Source organism: Heloderma suspectum, chromosome Z, assembly GCF_057233095.1.
Source record: "Heloderma suspectum isolate Gila_16-S chromosome Z, 16-S_ref, whole genome shotgun sequence".
In the NCBI taxonomy this organism is placed as follows: domain Eukaryota; kingdom Metazoa; phylum Chordata; class Lepidosauria; order Squamata; family Helodermatidae; genus Heloderma; species Heloderma suspectum.
In genome coordinates, this window is record NC_139476.1 from 4,263,705 (window position 1) to 4,283,346 (window position 19,642).

A 19,642-nucleotide genomic window follows, 5' to 3' on the forward strand; every position below is an offset into this window, starting at 1 on the left:
GGATCTTCGTTCTTTTATTTATGTGTTCGTTTGTGATATTTATGTACTGCTAAATGTAATAAAATCCCTAAGCAGTTTTCCATAAACTTTCTTAGGCGGGGCCGGTCCTACCATTAGGCAGAGTGAGGTGACAACCTGAGGCAGCAGATGCTGGGCATGGGACCACAGTGGCAGCCTCATGGCGGTTCTCATGAATTCTCTGGCTAATCCCCTCTTCTGGCAGACAGAGCAGTGTATGAGACAAAAATCTGTCTTGGATCCCCTAAAGCAGGGTCGAGCAACCTGCAGCCCTCCAGATTTTTTTGGCCTAAAAAGCCATTCCTGCCAGTAACTAAGCCTTAGGAGAAACATTTTCAGTCTTTTAGAATGGGGGAAAAATGTGCAAAAGCCAAATGACTGGTGCTTGCAGGAAAGGGAGTGTGGCCAAGGAAAGGATGTGTGGTCATTTCAGGAAGTTCACCAGGCCAGATTTGGTCCCTGGGTCTGAGGTTATGTACCCCTCTTGTACAGACATTTTCCCCCAAGACATGGAAGTTGCCTTGTGGTGCCCTTTTCCCTTCTCAAAGTAACAATGCAAAAAGTGGGCCCATGTCTTGGGGCAGGGCGGGGGGTGTCCCTCGTGCTCACCGTCATCCATGATCTCCGTGCACCGGCCTGATGGGATGAGCCAAAAAGAGCCCCTCATTCATGTCAGCATCTTCCCTTGTTCCATGGGGTCTTAGAGCCCAAGAGACTCCCAGCATTCCATGTAGCCCTTGTGAAGCATCATGATGTCACAGATGGCCAGCCCTGGATCACTCGTGGCATGGTCCCCGCTTCCCAGTAACCCTGGAGAGGACAAGGGGCGGGCGGAGGTGTTATCACTACTCTGGTGTAATCATTCATTTGGAAGTGCAGTTCCTCATCATGACAGTCCCCATAACCATGGGCTCAAGGAGAGTCCAGAAATTCAGGCCACTGTATTGATCCATCCCCTTCGTGGATCACTGCCTTGTTGTGGCGAAGGGGCTTGCGTAACTCAGTGAAGCCATAAGCTATGCCGTGCAGGGCCACCCAAGACGGACAGGTCATGGCAGAGAGTTCTGACAAAATGTGGTCCACTGGAGAAGGAAATGGCAACCCACTCCAGTATTCTTGCCAAGAAAACCCCATGGAACGTATCACAAGGCTAAAAGAGATGACGCCGGAAGATGAGCCCCTCAGGTCGGAAGGTGTCCAATATACTCCTGGGGAAGAGCAGAGGGTATTTCCAAGTAGCGCCAGAAAGAGTGAAGCGGCTGGGCCAAAGCCGAAAGGACACTCAGCTGTGGATGTGTCTGGTAGTGAAAAGAAAGTCCGATGCTGTAAAGAACAATATTGTTTAGGAACCTGGAATGTCAGATCAATGAATCAAGGTAAGCTGGAGGTGGTCAAACATGAGATGGCAAGACTGAGCATCGACATCTGGGGAATCAGCGAACTAAAATGGACAGGCATGGGCGAATTTAATTCAGGTGACCATCATATCTACTATTGTGGGCAAGAATCCCTTAGAAGAAATGGAGTAGCACTCATAGTCAACAAAAGGGTGGGAAAAGCAGTACTGGGGTACAATCTCAAAAACGACAGAATGATCTCAGTACGAATCCAAGGCAAACCATTCAACATCACAGTAATTCAAGTCTGTGCCCCAACCACTGATGCCGAAGAAGCTGAGGTTGATCGGTTCTATGAAGACCTACAACACCTTCTAGAACTAACACCCAAAAAAGATGTCCTCTTCATCATAGGGGATTGGAATGCCAAAGTAGGAAGTCCAGAAATCACCAGGATAACAGGCAAGCGTGGCCTTGGTGTACAAAATGAAGCAGGACAAAGGCTAATAGAGTTTTGCCAAGAGAACACGCTGATCACAGCAAACACTCTTTTCCAACAGCACAAGAGGCGACTCTACACATGGACATCACCAGATGGTCAATATCGAAATCAGATTGATTATGTCCTTTGCAGCCAAAGATGGAGAAGCTGTATACAGTCAGTCAAAACAAGACCTGGACCTGACTGTGGCTCAGATCATGAGCTGCTTCTTGCAAAATTTCGGCTTAAATTGAAGAACGTAGGGAAAACCACTAAACCATTCAAGTATGACCTCAATCATATCCCTGATGAATATACAGTGGAGGTGAGGAATCGATTTCAGGGATTAGACCTGATAGACAGAGTGCCTGAGGAACTCTGGACGGAGGTCCGTAACATTGTTCAGGAGGCAGCAACTCAATCCATCCCCAAGAAAAAGAAATGCAAGAAAGCAAAGTGGCTGTCTGAGGAGGCTTTACAAGTAGCTCATGAAAGAAGGGAAGCGAAAAGCAAGGGAGAAAGGGGAAGATATATCCAACTGAATGCAGAGTTCCAGAGAATAGCAAGGAGACACAAGAAGGCCTTCTTAAACGAACAATGCAAAGAAATCGAAGAAAACAACAGAATGGGAAAGACTAGAGATCTCTTCAAGAAAATCGGAGATCTCAAGGGAACGTTTTGTGCAAAGACGGGCATGATAAAGGACAAAGAAGGCAGGGACCTAACAGAAGCAGATGAGATTAAGAAGAGGTGGAAAGAATACACAGAAGAACTATACAGGAAAGATCTGAATGTCCCTGATAGCCATGATAGTGCGGTCACTGAACTTGAGCCGGACATCCTAGAGAGTGAAGTCAAGTGGGCCTTAGGAAGCATTAGTAACAACAAAGCTAGTGGAGATGACAGTATTCCAGCTGAGCTATTTAAAATCCTAAAAGATGATGCTGTTAAAGTGCTGCACTCAATATGCCAACAAATCTGGAACACTCAACAGTGGCCACAAGACGGGAAAAGGTCAGTTTACATTCCAATTCCAAAGAAGGGCAATGCCAAAGAGTGTTCAAACTACCGTACAGTTGCGCTCATTTCACATGCCAGCAAGGTTATGCTCAAAATCCTACAAGCTAGGCTGCAGCAGTATGTGAACCGAGAACTACCGGAAGTACAAGCTGGGTTTTGAAGAGGCAGAGGAACTAGAGATCTTGCTTGCTCCTTGGGAGGAAAGCTATGGCAAACCTAGACAGCATAGTAAGAAGCAGAGACATCACCTTGCCGACAAAGATTTGTATAATCAAAGTTATGATTTTCCCAGTAGTAACATATGGCTGTGAGAGCTGGACTATAAGGAAGGCTGAGCGCCGAAGACTGCAAGGAGGTCAAATCAGTCCATCCTAAAGGAAATCAACCCTGACTGCTCACTGGAAGGACAGAGACTGAAGCTGAAGCTCAAATATTTTGGCCACCAAATGCGAAGAGAAAACTCCCTGGAAAAGACCCTGATGCTGGGAAGGATTGAAGGCAAAAGGAGAAGGGGACAGCAGAGGATGAGATGGCTAGATAGCATCACCGATGCAATGAATATGGACTTGAGCACACTCCGGGAGAGAGCGGAGGACAGGAAGGCCTGGCATGCTATGGTCCATGGGGTCACGAAGAGTCGGACCCGACTTAATGACTGAACAACAACATTGATCCATATCAACAAATCAGTTCTATTCTTCATTTATGTATTAGATTTTCTATACCCGAAGCTCTCTGGGCGGTTCGCAGCAATTAAAACCATAAAATGCAATGTGCTGAAGTGCAATATAAAAGTTAGAATCTACAATATGAGATAAAAACCAAAATAAAGTGTAGCAGCAGTGCCAAGATTTAAAATAACAGTAACCGATTTACAGCAAGAGAAACTGAAAGGAGTTTTCCTTCCACCCAGAGCAGGTCTTTTATAAAGTGGATGGGTCTTCATTGCTCATTCAAGACCAAGCCACCCCAAAATATGTTGCATTACACCAGGGAACGGTATCTTGTTGCTGGGAAAATTCACTTCCCTCCCCCCGGCCTACTGTGAGGGTTACAGCTAAATTCAGAGGGAACTGGGAAGTCGCAGGGAGTTGACATCCCTGCTAATAAAAAACTCCTGGAGCCCTGCCTCTGCTACGGCACTGACTAATCCTCAAGGAAGTGGACTCTGATACGGCAGATATTTTTAAAAAATCAAATCAAATAAGCCTTCTCCAGGACATTTCTGCAAATCCTCCCTCCCCTGTCCAAACATGGGAAGAGGGGAAGCTTCCATGGGTGTATCAAGTGTGCAGCTGGTCCCATTTTCAAATTAATGTCTCTGGCTACCTTGGGAAGTGCCCCTCTGCCCACAACAAATCCAAGGGTGGTTCAAATGTTGTGTCTGTGTATTTGTGGATCACTCTACCAGCATTACCTTGTCCTAACCCTTACCCTGTGTATCCAAATAAAATACAAATCAGGAGGGGTAGGGAGTCTGGCAGGTGCCAACGTGTTTGTGCGCACATTGGTTCCGTTGGGTGCCAAGTTGGCAACCACAGTCTTAGGACGTTGGGGAGCATGACACGACATGGCACAGTAGTTTAGCAGCAGGCGCTCCAAGGCACATAAATGGTCCTCCCCACTCCCCCCTGCCTATTAATTAGTTCTCACAGCAACCCTGTGAGGTAGTTTGCAATGCCATTCTGCATAGGACAAACAGGGCACTTGCTACACAAAAGAACAAATGGACACAAATCTGACACCACTAATGGGCAATATTCAGAAAACGGGAAGACTATTTCAGCCTCCCAGGATACCGTGCCCGATTGGAAGGCGGGCTTGTTCTCGAACAACAGAACTTCAAAGGGAGACTCCAGCTTAAAGCTAGGGTTTCTCTTGGTTTCTCTCTTTTTTTTTTTAACTTGTCCTGAACTTGGAGATTTTTTTTTTAATTGCATGAAAATTCATACACATTTTCCTGCACATTTCTCATGATACATACATATTTGTACGCTTTTTAAAGAGAACCTCAGAAGAGCCCTGCTGGATGAGACCCAGGGTCCACCTAGTCCAGCGTTCTGTTCACACAGTGGCCAGCCAGCTGCCTACGGGAAACCCACAAGCAGGGCATGAGTGCAACAGCACCCTCCCACCCATGTTCCCCAGCAACTGGTGCACATAGGCACACTGCCTCTGATACTGGAGGTGTCATATAGCCATCAGGACTAGTAGCCATTGATAGCCTTCTCCTTCATGATTTTTTGCAAGCTGTTTTCCTAATATAATGCATTTCTAACATTAATTGCATGGATACTGGCATTTTGGGTGCACTTTCCCCTAATATACTTTTTTTTTTAAACTGGAGAAGTCCATTAAAAAAATCAGGGAAGTGCGAATATTGTAGCATAACTGAGTTTGTTTACACATTGGTTCGAAAGTGCGAAATTGAGTACGTTTGCATTAAAATGTGAACTAAACAAATTTCTTCCCTGTTCTTACTTGAAACCTCTGAGTTGGCACTTATCTAGAAGTTCAGTTCTATCTTGAGAGCCAGTGTGGCGTAGTGGACTGGAACGTGGGAGATCTGGGTTCTAGTCCCTCCTTGGCCATGGAAGCTCACTGGGTGACTTTCGGCCAGTTGCTGTCTCTCAGCCCAACCTACCTCACAGGCTTGTTGTGAGGATAAAACAGAGGAGGACCATGTAAGCCATCTTGGGCTCCTTACAAGACGCAGAAAAAGTGGGATATAAATGTAATAATAAATAAAAATGAAATAAATTGGATACAAATGACAAGTTGGTATTGCACCACAGGTGTTCATTGGAAGATTAATCCTAGTGTGTTTATTGATAATACTTGGTGAATGGTTGCTGTGATTATTTTATATAACTCTAAGCAGTGGTGCATTACTCAGTTCTGAAGCTCAGCATCACAGCCGATATGCAACCTCAAGATTTTGTATGGAAAATAATCTTACGTAGATTTGTTGCCATTTCAATCGCTAGCGTGAAGTGGGAACCCCATCAGAGCTGAAGGAAAGAAGGGACCAACCTCTGTTTAATTCTCTTTTCTTCATTCTGTGACTTCTTCTGTGCCAGGGTGGGGAACCCCTTTCAGAATCCATTTTGGAGAAGTTCTCAGGGGCCGCATTCCAGTAGTGGGCAGGGCTGAAGGCCAAAGGGGCGAGGCCAAAAATGCCAGCATATTTTAGCTGAAACCTCTTAATGCTGGCATTGAGCCTTGGGAGAGGCATTTCAATGTTTTAGAATAGGGGAAAAACTTCACACAAGCCAGAAACCACCCAACGATTTGTGGTCCAGGGAAAGAGTTTGGGGCCATCGAGCACCCCTGTTCTATACCACTGTGCATTTAAAACAACAACAACATGCCATGGCAGCCATTCCCATGGCTGCTGGGGGGCTGGATCAGCATGTGTCACCATTAGCAGCGAGGCCCGATAGTTGCCTGATGATTCTGGGTGCTGGTGCCAGGTCTGGAAATATGTCATGAGTTTCAAAAGAACGGGAACCAGACACTTCGCTTTCTGCATCACCACAGCAGTTTGACGGGGGGGGGGGGCGTCTCCCCTGCCATCTGCTGTACTACAGCGCCATTGCCACCATGGGTGGCCAGGAGGTGGTATTGCAGCTATCCACTCAGCAGGGGTCAGGTACTGGAAGAAGCCAGTTGAGTTCTACCCACACTTAGATAACAACTGTGGCCTGGCTCCCCAGTTGGAGCAAGGCCTCGCTTAGCGCAGGCCCAGCTCTCTCCCAGTGCTTGCCATGACCCTGGGCTTTAGCTTTGGATTGGTAAGCCACCCACAATTCTTTGGGGATGTGGAAAGTATCTGGGGACGTCCCTAAGGAATATGCAAACACGTTCTTGTTGGGAAGGGCCTTTAATTGGGAACAGTGCCTGGGGAACTGGAGGGTGAATTAAGCTGGTAAGTTGGTGTCCTGCTCTCCCCATAACTTTTAGCTTCAGTGTCCGCTCTCCAGTGGAAAGGTGGCACCTTCAATTGCATCCGTGCAATTGCATCTCTGGGGTTGGGTGTAACTGGAGTCGTAGCTAGAGGATTGTTGTCCGTCCAATGTCCTACCTCTTTTGACCAAACAAAGCTAGAGGCGAGGTGGTGAAGGGGGAGGTCGGGGTGGCTGCCAGGATGTGGACCTCTCCTCGGAGCCTTTGTTCTCAGAGGTTCCCCCCATGGATTGATTGTTCCCAGCCACAAACAGTGGTTGTTTACTAGCCCTGGATGAGTTTGGCTGGGACAGCCATTGACCCGGAGGCTTCTGTGCCATGAAATCCAGAAGCTCATCCAAGTTCTCTCGGGCGCTGGCGAGTTTTTGCCGGCTCTGGAGGACAATGTTGGATGGCAAATCCCTGAGAGAGGTGGAGGTGGACAAATGAGTCTGGAGCTCCTCCAGGTTTCCGTAGACCCGGGTCACTTTTTCCTGCAGGTGAGTTGGGAGCTCACCGACGTGTGGCAAGAGGTTGCGGTATGTGTCGTACAGCTCGTGGGCCACGACCTGGGTCAAACTCAAAGCTTTCATCTCCAGTTGCTAAAAGAAGAAGGAGAAGCCTTTTTTGAAAAAGGAAATGGAGCAAGGGCTGGTTGTTGAGTGGACCGGTTTTTCACATTTGGGGGGAATTTACATGTGTGCGCAAGTGCGGCAATCAGGGGGAATGTTGGGACACCACCCTCCTGGCCCATACAAGCCACACACCCCTGAAGAAGAAGGCCAATGCTCACCTTGAGCAAAAGCCCAGCTCTCAGGGAGAATCCGTTAGAATCAACACAGCAATTATTACCCCATCTGCTAAAGTTTATCCCATACCAGCCATTTTATTTATTTTAATATTTTCTGTCCTGCCTTTCCATACAAGCCAGCTTACGCTGGGCTCCTTTGCACAGAATCTTAGAACAGGAGGGCGTCCACGTTGGCCGTCTAGTCCAGGGGTGGATTGTTTCTGGACTGCACTCCCATCAACCCTCGTCATTGGCTAGGGCTGATGGGCATTGTAGTCCAACAACATTTGGATGGCCAACAGCAGCACACCCCTGACCTTGTCGAACCTCTCGCTCCAGGCAGGTAATCTAGAGTTACCGTAAAGGACTACCCAGCCTCTGTTTGAAGACCTTCAGGCAGGGAAAGCCCACCACCCAGGGGCATTTCTAGCTGAGATCATGGGATCTTGGCTCCGAATGTATTTCCTAAGGCCCCCCGATCTATTCCCCAGAGCCCCGAGTCTATATTGGTGCTGATGTAAGATTTTTTTTTCTTACCTTAATTGCCATGCAGGGAATTTTCAAGGGGGATTGCAGCTGGAGAGGGAAAGGTTAATTCTCTCATCCCAACATGCTACCCCCCACCCCTGGTTGGGAATATTGCAACCTCTTCTGCAAGTTACTGGAAGGGGGCAGTGTTGCAGTTAGTTCGTGGGAATTTAGGCCATAGCTTGCCTTAGGATCTCTATAGCCTACGGTGTGGTTTCCTGTGATTGCTCCTCCCCTTCCTTCCCCCTCCTCTCTGACCCGCTCCATTGCTGTGAGCAATTGTGTTTATTCTCTCACTCCTGCCAGTGTTATAGAACACAAAATGGACTGAACAAACTCTTTGTGTGAAACTATACACTGTACTTGCATTTTTATGCAAGAATATTGTGAGTAGACTATTTTACCTCTTCTTCACTAAAGAAGGGTGCAGTCTCCTTTTTAGCCTTGTGTGCATGTGGGACTGGTAAACACTCATTCTGTTCTGCCTTTTGTTTTTCTCTGCTAAACTGCCTTTCTAACAGGATGCATCATTGCTAAATAATTCCTATCACCCCCAATCTCCCCCCGCATGGCAATTAAACGTAGAAATAACCTTTTCCCATTCGATCTGTGGCAGGTTGCAAATTAATGGAAGAATTTACTTTATTTCAAAGGATGAAATTAATTGGCTGACTTTGCCTCTTGAGAAATTTCAAGAAATCTTTGGAATTATTTCTACATTTACATACATAGATACAAAGCAGCATGTACAAATTTTATGCAGATTTCTGACCTATTTGCCTGGGCCTCAAATCTTCTAAGTGCTTAGCAACACCTTCTAAGCAATTGCTTGCGAAACTGCTCTTACTATTAAGACGTTTCGCCTAATGTTCACCGAAAAATCTACCCTCCTGCAACAAGCCCATTAGATCTAGTCTTGCTGCCCTCTGTGGTGGCAGCAGAGAACAGGTCTCTGCTCTCTCCTATGAGGCAGCCCTTCAGATATGTGAAGACTGAAGAGTGTGCTCATGTCCACTCAGACATAACTCCCACCAAATTCAATGGGGCTTACTCCCATGTAAATGGGCATAGGATTGCTGCTTTTGAAAGGAATGGAAAACAGGCAAATTAAGAATTAAACCAGGGTGTCAGCCAGCTATAGAAATCTTAAGCTGATGAAACATATGAACTTTACTTAATGAATGGATGGGTTAACTAATTAAATTTGCAAACAAGTAAAAACTAGTGTTCTGGAGCCAAAAAGACAGTAAATTCTTTGCTTTTTTAGTTGATACATATAGGTGTTGTAGAACCGGGGTCGATATAAGGTAGATCTCCAGATGTTTGGACTTCAGTTCCCAGCATTCCTGAACATTGGCAGAGGCTTCTGGGAGTTGAAGTCCCAAACGTCTGGAGATCTACCCCTGTCATAGAAGACACCGTCTTAGTTAGGTTTTTTGATTGATGAAATGATTCATTAGCTTTATATACCACCCAACTGACAAATGCAGGGGTTTACAAACTATAAAAACTCAAAGCAACAATAAGATAAAAACTAAAACAATAATACGGCTGATGAAAATATCAAAATATCAAGATATTAAAAACATTAACAATGTTTAAAAAGCCAGCAGTAAAAGTAGCATCTAATATGTTCTTGCATTAAAAAATCATGCATTGGCATTGTATGTTGTGTGTGCGTTTGTGTGTGTGTGAGATTCAGATTGGGGTCTCAAGCTGCAGCTGTTTCTAATTACCCCCCCCCCCGAAAATGTGACCTGTGCAAAGTGTGCTTAATTAGTTAGTCTGCATTAGTTTGACTCAAACAATATTAAAGACTCGAAATAAACTCCATACCGGCAAAAGATAATAGTACTGCCTTTGGCTAAAAGAGACCAATGAGGGAGCTCGGTGAATATGTTTGGGGACATGGGGTTGGCGAGCTATTTCTTGACTGGCTCCACTTCTCAGCCACCAACCACAGCCGAGCGATGTCCCCTGACATAGCAGGTGATGTCACCTGGTGTTGGAAAGCTGGATTAAGCTCCTCCCCCGCCAGGCCCTGCCCTTTGATCAGCAAAGCCCCACCCCTTCCCTCTCTGACTCCGCCCCCTCTCAGGAATCCTGTGCCAAACCTTTGCCACTAGGGGCAGTGTTGATTTTTGGCTGCTGCTTGCCCAACAACGGTTTGCTTCCCCCAAGAGAAGACCGTTCCCATTTGACGTAACCTCTTGGCCTGTTCACGACACTCGCCCTTTTACGTCTCTGTTCCTCACCAAGATACCTCAGGCAGTAAAGAGATGGACTCTTTGGCGGCAGGCCTTGGTGACAGCTTGGTGCTGGTGAGCACCTGCTTTCCGCTGCAATGTGCCCACAAGTTCGATAGCTGCTCGGGGACATTTCTGAAACTGGATGGACCCTTGGTATGGGAGTGATCTATCTGGAAGGCAGAAAAAGCTTTATTTATTTTTAAGGAAGAAAGGATGTTACCACTCTGGACAGAAAAAGGAACACTCTGGATTTCACTGTTTTGTCAAAATATACTCAAAACCTGGCTAGGAGGAGCATCATGTCAGCCATAGGTTATGCTTCACAAAAAAGGTAAAGGTGTCCCCAACCAGTCGTGTCCGACTCTAGGGTGCGGTGCTCATCCCCGTTTCTAAGCCGAAGAGCCAGCGCTGTCCGAAGACGCTTCCGTGGTCATGTGGCCGGCATGACTGAACACCGAGGTGCACGGAACGCTGCTACCTTTCCCGCCGAGGCGGTGCCTCTTTATCTACTTGCAATTTCTTGCTTTCGAACTGCTAGGTTGGCAGAATGGTATGCTTCACAAACCACTCACCTATTTATTTATTTCTCGTACCATTTCTTCCTCTGTGAAGCAGAACCCAAGTCAACAGACAAGGAAGCAAAACACAAAGAAAGACAGCATGGCAATCAAAAGGAGTTTATTAAGAGGGCAGATAAAAACCATCCACAAAAATGGGTTGGCATTACCAACAGGAAAAGAAAAAAAGTGGGGGTGGAGGAAACTCAGGATGCTAAAAGATTTCTTCACAGGCCCAACACCTTTCAGAAATCTTTCCTCAAGGGCACTTTCTATTGCACATAAATGAAACTGGATCATCAGAAAATGAAACAAACAAATGTAATACAACTTCCAATTAATCAATTAATTAATTTTAAGGGTTGTTTTGTTCTTAGGCATTGTGTCCTTTAAACAATGTTTATTTTGTAGATATGTTGAACATGGTAAGTTTTTAACAAAAGCGTATTTTTGGAAATGTAATCTCTTGAGTTACAGGTCTGGACATTATGCTCCCCCCCCCCCATGAAAACAATTAAAATTGCTTTAATATTGCTTAGCAAGAGATTGTATTTCATTGGTTTATGTTTCATTTTGTGATTCTCCCATTCCGGTCATGTGTTGTATATAGTGTCCCTGAGGAAGGATTTCTGAAATGTGTTGGACTTATCAGTAAATCTTCTTTTAGCATCTGGAGTTTCCTCCTCTTTTTCCCCCCTAAGAGAGCAAATACCACACTGAGACCGAACAGACAGAAGCAATAAAAATCTCAGATCTCTAAATGACCTTGAGGGCCGATGTGGCATGGCAGTTAGAGTGTTGGACAGGGAGATCCGGGTTCAAGTGCCCACTCAGCCATGAAGCTCACTGGGCGACTTTGAGTCAGTCTGACTCTCAGCCTAACCTCCCTCACAGGGTTGTTGTGAGGATGGAAACTGAGAGGAGGACCACGTAAGCTGCCTTGGGTTCCTTGCAGGAAGAAAAAGGGTAGGATTTAAATGTAATAAAATAAACACACACAGTAAGGTAGACAATACTGATATAAGATGGCTTCTTATGCCCCCCCTCCCCCCCAAAGGTCACTGAAACACTATTTTAAGTGGCCACTTAAAAGGGGGCAATTGGGAACAGTTTTAGCAGCATCCCTCATCCATTTATTGGCTTTCCAGCAGAAAAAAGCAGCCCACAAACCTGGAAATCAAATGCTGTAGGACATCAGATCTACATATGCAGACACCCAACACAGGAATGTGCAGAAGATTTTGAAACTTGGAAGGTCCTAGTGGGGGCTGGGTGGATGGAGAGCAGATGTGTTCCAGTAGCTCTCACCTACCAGGTCTAACATTTGATCAAGCAGCGAGAGGTTTTGGCTGGTGCTCCGGCGAGCCAATTTGAGCTGGTGCAGGATGATCCTGAAGGCACGGTTCCGCAACTGGTTCGAAAGGGAGCTGATCCGCATGAAGCAACCTTCCTTGCAGAGGTCTTTCGACGATGAGTTGGGCTCTTCGTCTGCAGAGCTGGAGGGGGCTGGAAAACACATCTGTGTACACAACGCTGAAAGGCCAGTGTTGTGATGCAACTTGGGATGGACGTGTTGGGTGTTCAAGAGGCCTCTGTGCTGACCACAATGTTGGAAGGTCCCTTGGAGGTCATTTAGTTCAACCCTGTGCTCAAGGAAGGAATCTTGCAATGGCATGACCCCTGACAGGTGGTGGCATAGCCTCTGCTTAAATATCTCCAATGAATGCCAGGGCCAGCATCAAGGGTAGGCATGGCTGGGCACCTGTCAGGTGTCTTCTTTGCATCAAGGGCCCAGTGATAAGAACTCGCTCCCATTATTCACCCTTGCAACCTGCTTGTTCACCTGCCTCTCACTCTGGCAAGTGTGCATATGCACTACTGCATATTTGCAAAGACACGGAATTCTTGTAGATCCCTAAAAAATAAAAAAATCCAGTTCTGTCAACAAGCGGCTGACAGAACAAGACACCTGACAATCTGTTAATGGATTTAACAAAATCAGTATCTCTACAGCTCCCATCATCCACACTCATGTCAGCTGGGAACAATGGGGTTTATAGTCCAACACATCTGAAGGCCACCAGGTTGGGGAACACTTGGGGAAAAAACCATTGGTTCAGAACTTTTTTTTTTTTTTTACCCATTTCTCACCGACACTGGTCTCTGGCAAAGGCAGATAATAGTTCAGCCATTCTTGGGATTTTTCCAGCGCTCTCTCAATCGTGTTCGCAAACACCTGCCCAACTGGGGATTCTACAAAGGAGTTGATACTGTTGGCCATGGCGGATCTGGAGTTGTTCCCGGCTTCCTTGAGATGGGAAGCGATTTCTCCCATGGTGTCATTGAAGGACCTCTCTCTTTGAGGTGAGGCCGAACGTTTTGGCTCGCTGTATAGCGTGATAAAGGTGTTTGAATCCTCTGTCTTCAGCCAGGCCTGGAAGTTTCATGAGGAAAGGCACATGAGAGAGAGAGAGGGAGAGAGAGAGAGAGAGAAGGTGGTGGAGGAAAAACAAGAGAGAGGGAGAAGTCTATTTTTCATAAGCCTTACAGTAGCAGGAGGCAACTTGGAGCCCTCCCGATTTTTTGGACTACAACTTCCATCATCCGCAGCCCTTAGCCATGCTGTCTGGGGCTGATGGGAATTGCAGCACAAAACATCTGGAGGGCACTCAGGTGCCTACTCCCCTCCACTAAGGGCTGAGTCACAGTTATACATGTAACCGCCGCTCAATGGTGGTCAAGATGAAAATTTGCCACTATTTCAGCATTTCACCAGTCAAATTACGAAGGATGACATTTTGAGGCAGACCATCAATGTTGTAACCTGGGAATAGAGAATGTTTTGCCTCAAAATCTGTTTGTTGAAAAGGAAGTTGCAGCTGCTTTGGATTCTGGCCAGCGTGAAATATGAAACTTCATCAGCGGACGATGGTCTTCTCAGACACTGTCTTGTCTTCTGCCCAATCCTGCCAGATACTGAGACTGCAGTCCTATTAGGAATTTCCATTGCTGGGAAATCCAGTTCTATTTCAGCTCAACAGAGTTCCATGTTGTGCCAGACTTGGTTTGCATTTGTGGGCCAAGCCATAGGTTTTTCCCACAGACTCCGAGAACTTCTCGTATATTTCTTTTATGTTGAGCTGTGTTTTGCACAAATAACAACTTGTGGAAATTTGGCCTGAATTTGTGCAAATATGTGTAATTTGCACAACTCACACCTGAAATTTGAGCAAATTAGCACAATGTGTGCAAATTACACACATTTGCACAAATTTCAGTTGTAAGTTGTGCAAATTAAAAATACAGAGAATCTGTGAAGTGGCCCGACTCACTGCAGATTGAGTCAGGCTGTGCAGCAGAAAGCTGAACAAAGTCTGGGGGCTGAACTGAGGAAAACCCATCAAGCTCCACCCCCAAACGATTCCTCCAACATTGCTAAATCCTATACAGTTACCCGAGAGTAAGCGCCATAGAACGCAGTGGGGTTTACTTATGAGTAGACATGGGAAGGATTGCACTATAAATAGCATTACAAATCATTTGTAAAATTCTGACAAATAGTAAATGACATTGCATGTCATCTGCCAGATACTACATACTATTGTATGTCATCTGCCATCCTGCCAGATACTAAATGCTGTTGAATGTCAACTATCACATACTGTCAAATTTCAAACACTGAAACCTAGAGCCATTCAATGTTTAAAATACTGAATATTTGGTAAATATCTGAATAATCTCAGGCCGCCTGCTGAATATCTCACATCCGGAATCAGAAGCCGAGAACTGCAGGGCGGTAGGCCTGGCACAGATTTTTGGCCTTGATGTGGCAAACAGTGTACTTGGCTGCCTTACAGCTCCTGTTACAGGGCTTCTTCAGGAAACATGTCTCAGCATGGCCATGATGATCACGCTGGGCAAGGGAGGGCTACCTTCGTGTGTGTTTGGATCACAGTTTCCTTTTCTCCCTGGAGGTTCCTCAGTATTTCCGGCTTGATCGGAGACGTTCCACTTGAGACTTTCCTCATTGCTACTATGGACTGAGAAAGAAAATGGAACAAGGATGACAAGAGGTCACAAGCAGAGGCCATAAAGAACTTCTGGTGCGCGAACAAAATTTCGTTGAGAGATCAGATCTTCTCCGACAAGAACATACAAAGCCACCTTTTAACAGGGTAGCCTCTTCGTCCATCTCGCCAAGTATTATCTGTTCCAAGGGTTCCCCAACCTTTCTGGAAACAGGGGCACATTTGGGAACTTCAGAAAATGCTGTGGGCACCACCACAAAATGGCTCCCACAGGGGATGTGGCTAGTCACATAATGGCTGCCATGGCTAGTCAAAAGGGAGCGAAAGATGTAAATTGGTTGGGAGGGGGAAATGGCAAGGCAAAGGGGTAGTGAAAGAGCAACGCTAGAGGTGGGGCGGGAGGGGAAAACAGCAAAGGGGCAGAGGGGAGAGAAGAGCAAGGCTAGAGGCAGGGAGCGGGGAGAAACAGCAAGTTAAAGAGAAGGGGGTGGAAACAGTGAAGCTAGAGGCTGGGAGGAAGGGGAAAATAGCAAGGCAAAGGGGTCAAGGGGTGAGAAAGAGCAAGGCTAGAGGATGGGAAAGGGGAGAAACAGCAAGTTAAAGAGAAGGGGATGGAAACAGTGAAGCTAGAGGCTGGGAGGAAGGGGAAAATAGCAAGGCAAAGGGGTCAAGGGGTGAGAAAGAGCAAGGCTAGAGGATGGGAAAGGGGAGAAACAGCAAGGTAAAGAGGCAGGGAGAGAAATAGCAAGGTTAGAGGTTGGGAGAGAGGAGGAAACAGCAAAGCAAAGGGGTTGAAGGGAGAGAAAGAGCAAGCTAGAGGCTAGAAAGGGAGAGAAAGAAGAGTGCCTGAACATTTTCCAAGGTTTTTATTAAAATTTTATTTTGAAGGGGGCAGGGAGTGGAGTGCTTTGTGGGCGCCATTGGAGGTGCCTCTGGCCTCCGCGGCACCTGCAAGTGCCACATTGGATAGTCTTGATCTACTCTGACCGGCAGTGGTCCTCCAGGATTCTCAGGGAGAGAAAGGTCTTTCCTCATCACCTGCTCTCTGATCCTTGTAGCTGGAAATGCCAGAGATCGAACCTGGGACTTTCTGCATGTGAACAAAATGACCTATCTATCTATGGTCCTTCCCTTCACCCCTGCCCCAAAGTAAAGTTAAGTTTTTAGTACTTATGGTTCTGCACCCAGGGCCAATTTTAAATAGGAACATTCATGCCTTATGCCAAAATCAGACCTTTAGTCCAGCTAGCTCAGGAAAGTCTACACTGATTGGCTGAAGCATTTTGTGGGAATCAGACAGAGGCATGTCTTTTTCATCACCTGGTTACCTGACAAGCATTACAAGCTGCCAATGTTGACATTCTGAATTACGAAGCTGGGAAACAACTTTACACATAATTGTGTGACTTAATTTTTTTTTTTTTAAAGGAAGTCCCCCCTTCAAACTGAGCTAGATCGGATCAGGGGGTCCGACTAGATATGAAGGAGACTTCCTACTTTCCTGTTGAAATTAGCCTTTCATTCAGAACGATGAGGACTAGAATCTTATTTGAATTTTAGGGGAAGGCACCTCTGTGGGCAAAGACATGCTTTGCCCAGGCTCAATCCGCAGGGAGGGATAGGGCAAAATCCTGTCTGAAACCCTGGAGAGCCGCTGCTGCCAGTCAGTGTTGGCAGTATTGGGCTAGATGGACCCATGCTCTGACTCGGTTGAAGGCAGTTTTCCTGATAATTACACCGGTTTCTGAACAATGGGGCCACTCAAGCTGGAAATATGTGTGTGTGTTGATTGAGGGGGAGCGAATGTCGCTGTTGCCTAGTTTTCTGCCACCTACTAATCCATCCTTTTGAACGCCGAAAGTCCTTTCAGATACCTTGCCACAGAGAGAGACTATCTGCTTCCCACAAAAGATGTGTGAGGCAAATGATCTTGATTTGCAATTCCTATACACAGACACACAACGCCCTTCATGCACACACAGGCACGAACACACAGAGACAGACAGACTCACAGAAAGGCACAGTGAAGAGCACACAGACGGCAGAGTCAGACACGCACAGACAGAGAGACAGACATGCATCCACACACACAGACATAGGGAGACAGAAACTGAGACACAGGGCATCTCTGCACCAGCCTAAAATCCTGCATTTAAAACAGGGCTTTCTGCTTCCGTTTTAAATGCAGGATCACCACTGACTCCCTTTACACGCGCTCCCTTCCCCCGCTCCCCTTCCCCCGTCTGTCTCCCTGTATCCGAATCTTCCATTTTCTTTCATTGATCTCCCTCCTCTTCTTGCCGCTTTAACTCTTTTGACGGAGGGAACTGAAGTGGAACACACAGCGGGGTGATTTGATAGCTCATGATCTGGGGTTTATTTAAAAATGGAACAGAGGGCATTTAGTGCAGGAGACGCCCTGGAGGGTCACGGCGTCATGTAAAGAGCCCGCAAACTTCCGTGAAGGAGCCCTCTCCATTGCAAGATAAATGCCCGGTGTGAAGGAGCCCACAGAGACACACACACAAAGAGAAAGACACACACACACACACACAAACACACACGACACTCATTTTTCAAGGACACCATCTTTGGAAACAGATTAAGACATTCCACTCAGGCCTCTCCTCCCATCCTACAGGGAAGATCCAGCTCAGCTCCAGTTCCCGGGAGGAGGATGGGCCCAAATGGCAAAAGATACCTCCTCTAGTGGCAGCTGAAGTAAGGGAGGCTCCTTTGCAGCTGCAGGCCAAGGAACCACGGGCCCTGGAATCGGTGGCGGTGGGGGGGCTTCCTGCTCCTCCTCCAGTGGCAGCCGAAGGATAGGCAGCTCTCGAACAGGTGGAGGTGGCTGAGAAACCCAGGCCTCCTCCTCTGGTGGGAGACGGGAGGCTGTGGGCTCCTTCTCTGGGGGTGGCTGCAGGAATGGAGACTCCTTCACCAGTGGTGGCTGAAGATCTGGTGGCTCTGTGGCAGGTGGTTCCTCAGGACCCATCGGCCAAATGCCGATTGGCTCTATCACTGGTGGTGGAAGTGGGGTGGCCGGCTCATCCTCTGGCGTTGCCTGTGGGACTGGTGCCTCCGCCGGGGGCGGTGGCTGAGAGGTTATCACCGCCTTCTCTTCATCCAGGTCTGGGACTCTTGGAGCTTCTTCTTCCCCCTCCTGAAAAAATTATTAGTATTAGTATTAGTATTATTAGTATTTTAATTTCTATACCTGTGGGACTGTTGCCTCCGCCCGGGGTGGTGGCCGAGAGGTTATCACCTCCTTCTCTTTAGCCAGGTCTGGGACTCTTGGAGCTTCTTCTTCCCCCTCCTGAAAAGATTATTAGCATTATTAGTATTAGTATTTTCATTTCTATACCTGTGAGACTGTTGCCTCTGCCCGGGGTGGTGGCCGAGAGGTTATCACCTCGTTCTCTTCATCCAGGTCTGGGACTCTTGGAGCTTCTTCTTCCCCCTCCTGAAAAGATTATTAGTATTAGTATTATTAGTATTTTCATTTCTATACCTGTGGGACTGTTGCCTCCGCCCGGGGTGGTGGCCGAGAGGTTATCACCTCCTTCTCTTCAGCCAGGTCTGGGACTCTTGGAGCTTCTTCTTCCCCCTCCTGAAAAGATTATTAGTATTAGTATTATTAGTATTTTCATTTCTATACCTGTTGGACTGTTGCCTCAGCATGGGGTGGTGGCTGGGAGGTTATGACCTCGTTCTCTTCAGCCAGGTCTGGGACTCTTGGAGCTTCTTCTTCCCCCTCCTGAAAAGATTATTAGTATTAGTATTATTAGTATTTTCATTTCTATACCTGTGGGACTGCTGCCTCCGCCTGGGGTGGTGGCCGAGAGGTTATCACCTCCTTCTCTTCAGCCAGGTCTGGGACTCTTGGAGCTTCTTCTTCCCCCTCCTGAAAAGATTATTAGTATTAGTATTATTAGTATTTTCATTTCTATACCTGTGGGACTGCTGCCTCCACCCGGGGTGGTGGCCGAGAGGTTATCACCTCCTTCTCTTCAGCCAGGTCTGGGACTCTTGGAGCTTCTTCTTCCCCCTCCTGAAAAGATTATTAGTATTAGTATTATTAGTATTTTCATTTCTATACCTGTGGGACTGCTGCCTCCGCCCGGGGTGGTGGCCGAGAGGTTATCACCTCCTTCTCTTCAGCCAGGTCTGGGACTCTTGGAGCTTCTTCTTCCCCCCCCTGAAAAGATTATTAGTATTAGTATTATTAGTATTTTCATTTCTATACCTGTGGGACTGTTGCCTCAGCATGGGGTGGTGGCTGGGAGGTTATGACCTCGTTCTCTTCAGCCAGGTCTGGGACTCTTGGAGCTTCTTCTTCCCCCCCCTGAAAAGATTATTAGTATTAGTATTATTAGTATTTTCATTTCTATACCTGTTGGACTGTTGCCTCAGCCTGGGGTGGTGGCTGGGAGGTTATGACCTCGTTCTCTTCAGCCAGGTCTGGGACTCTTGGAGCTTCTTCTTCCCCCTCCTGAAAAGATTATTAGTATTAGTATTATTAGTATTTTCATTTCTATACCTGTGGGACTGCTGCCTCCGCCCGGGGTGGTGGCCGAGAGGTTATCACCTCCTTCTCTTCAGCCAGGTCTGGGACTCTTGGAGCTTCTTCTTCCCCCCACTGAAAAGATTATTAGTATTAGTATTATTAGTATTTTCATTTCTATACCT

General features: G+C 46.8%; 1 protein-coding gene across 1 annotated transcript; it reads right to left on the bottom strand.

The window, feature by feature from the left end:
- Positions 1–4,720: 4,720 nt before the first annotated feature.
- Positions 4,721–19,589, bottom strand: LOC146333522 (perilipin-3-like). Its single transcript, XM_084825469.1, has 15 exons — positions 19,494–19,589; positions 19,347–19,445; positions 19,200–19,298; positions 19,053–19,151; positions 18,906–19,004; positions 18,759–18,857; positions 18,612–18,710; positions 18,465–18,563; positions 18,318–18,416; positions 17,655–18,116; positions 14,858–14,965; positions 13,077–13,359; positions 12,238–12,431; positions 10,383–10,538; positions 4,721–7,403 (listed from the first exon to the last, which is right to left on the bottom strand). The coding sequence occupies exons 10-15, from the start codon at positions 17,946–17,948 to the stop codon at positions 6,960–6,962; spliced, it is 1,479 nt and encodes a 492-aa protein (XP_084681595.1). The 5' UTR covers positions 17,949–18,116; positions 18,318–18,416; positions 18,465–18,563; positions 18,612–18,710; positions 18,759–18,857; positions 18,906–19,004; positions 19,053–19,151; positions 19,200–19,298; positions 19,347–19,445; positions 19,494–19,589; the 3' UTR covers positions 4,721–6,959.
- Positions 19,590–19,642: the final 53 nt, after the last annotated feature.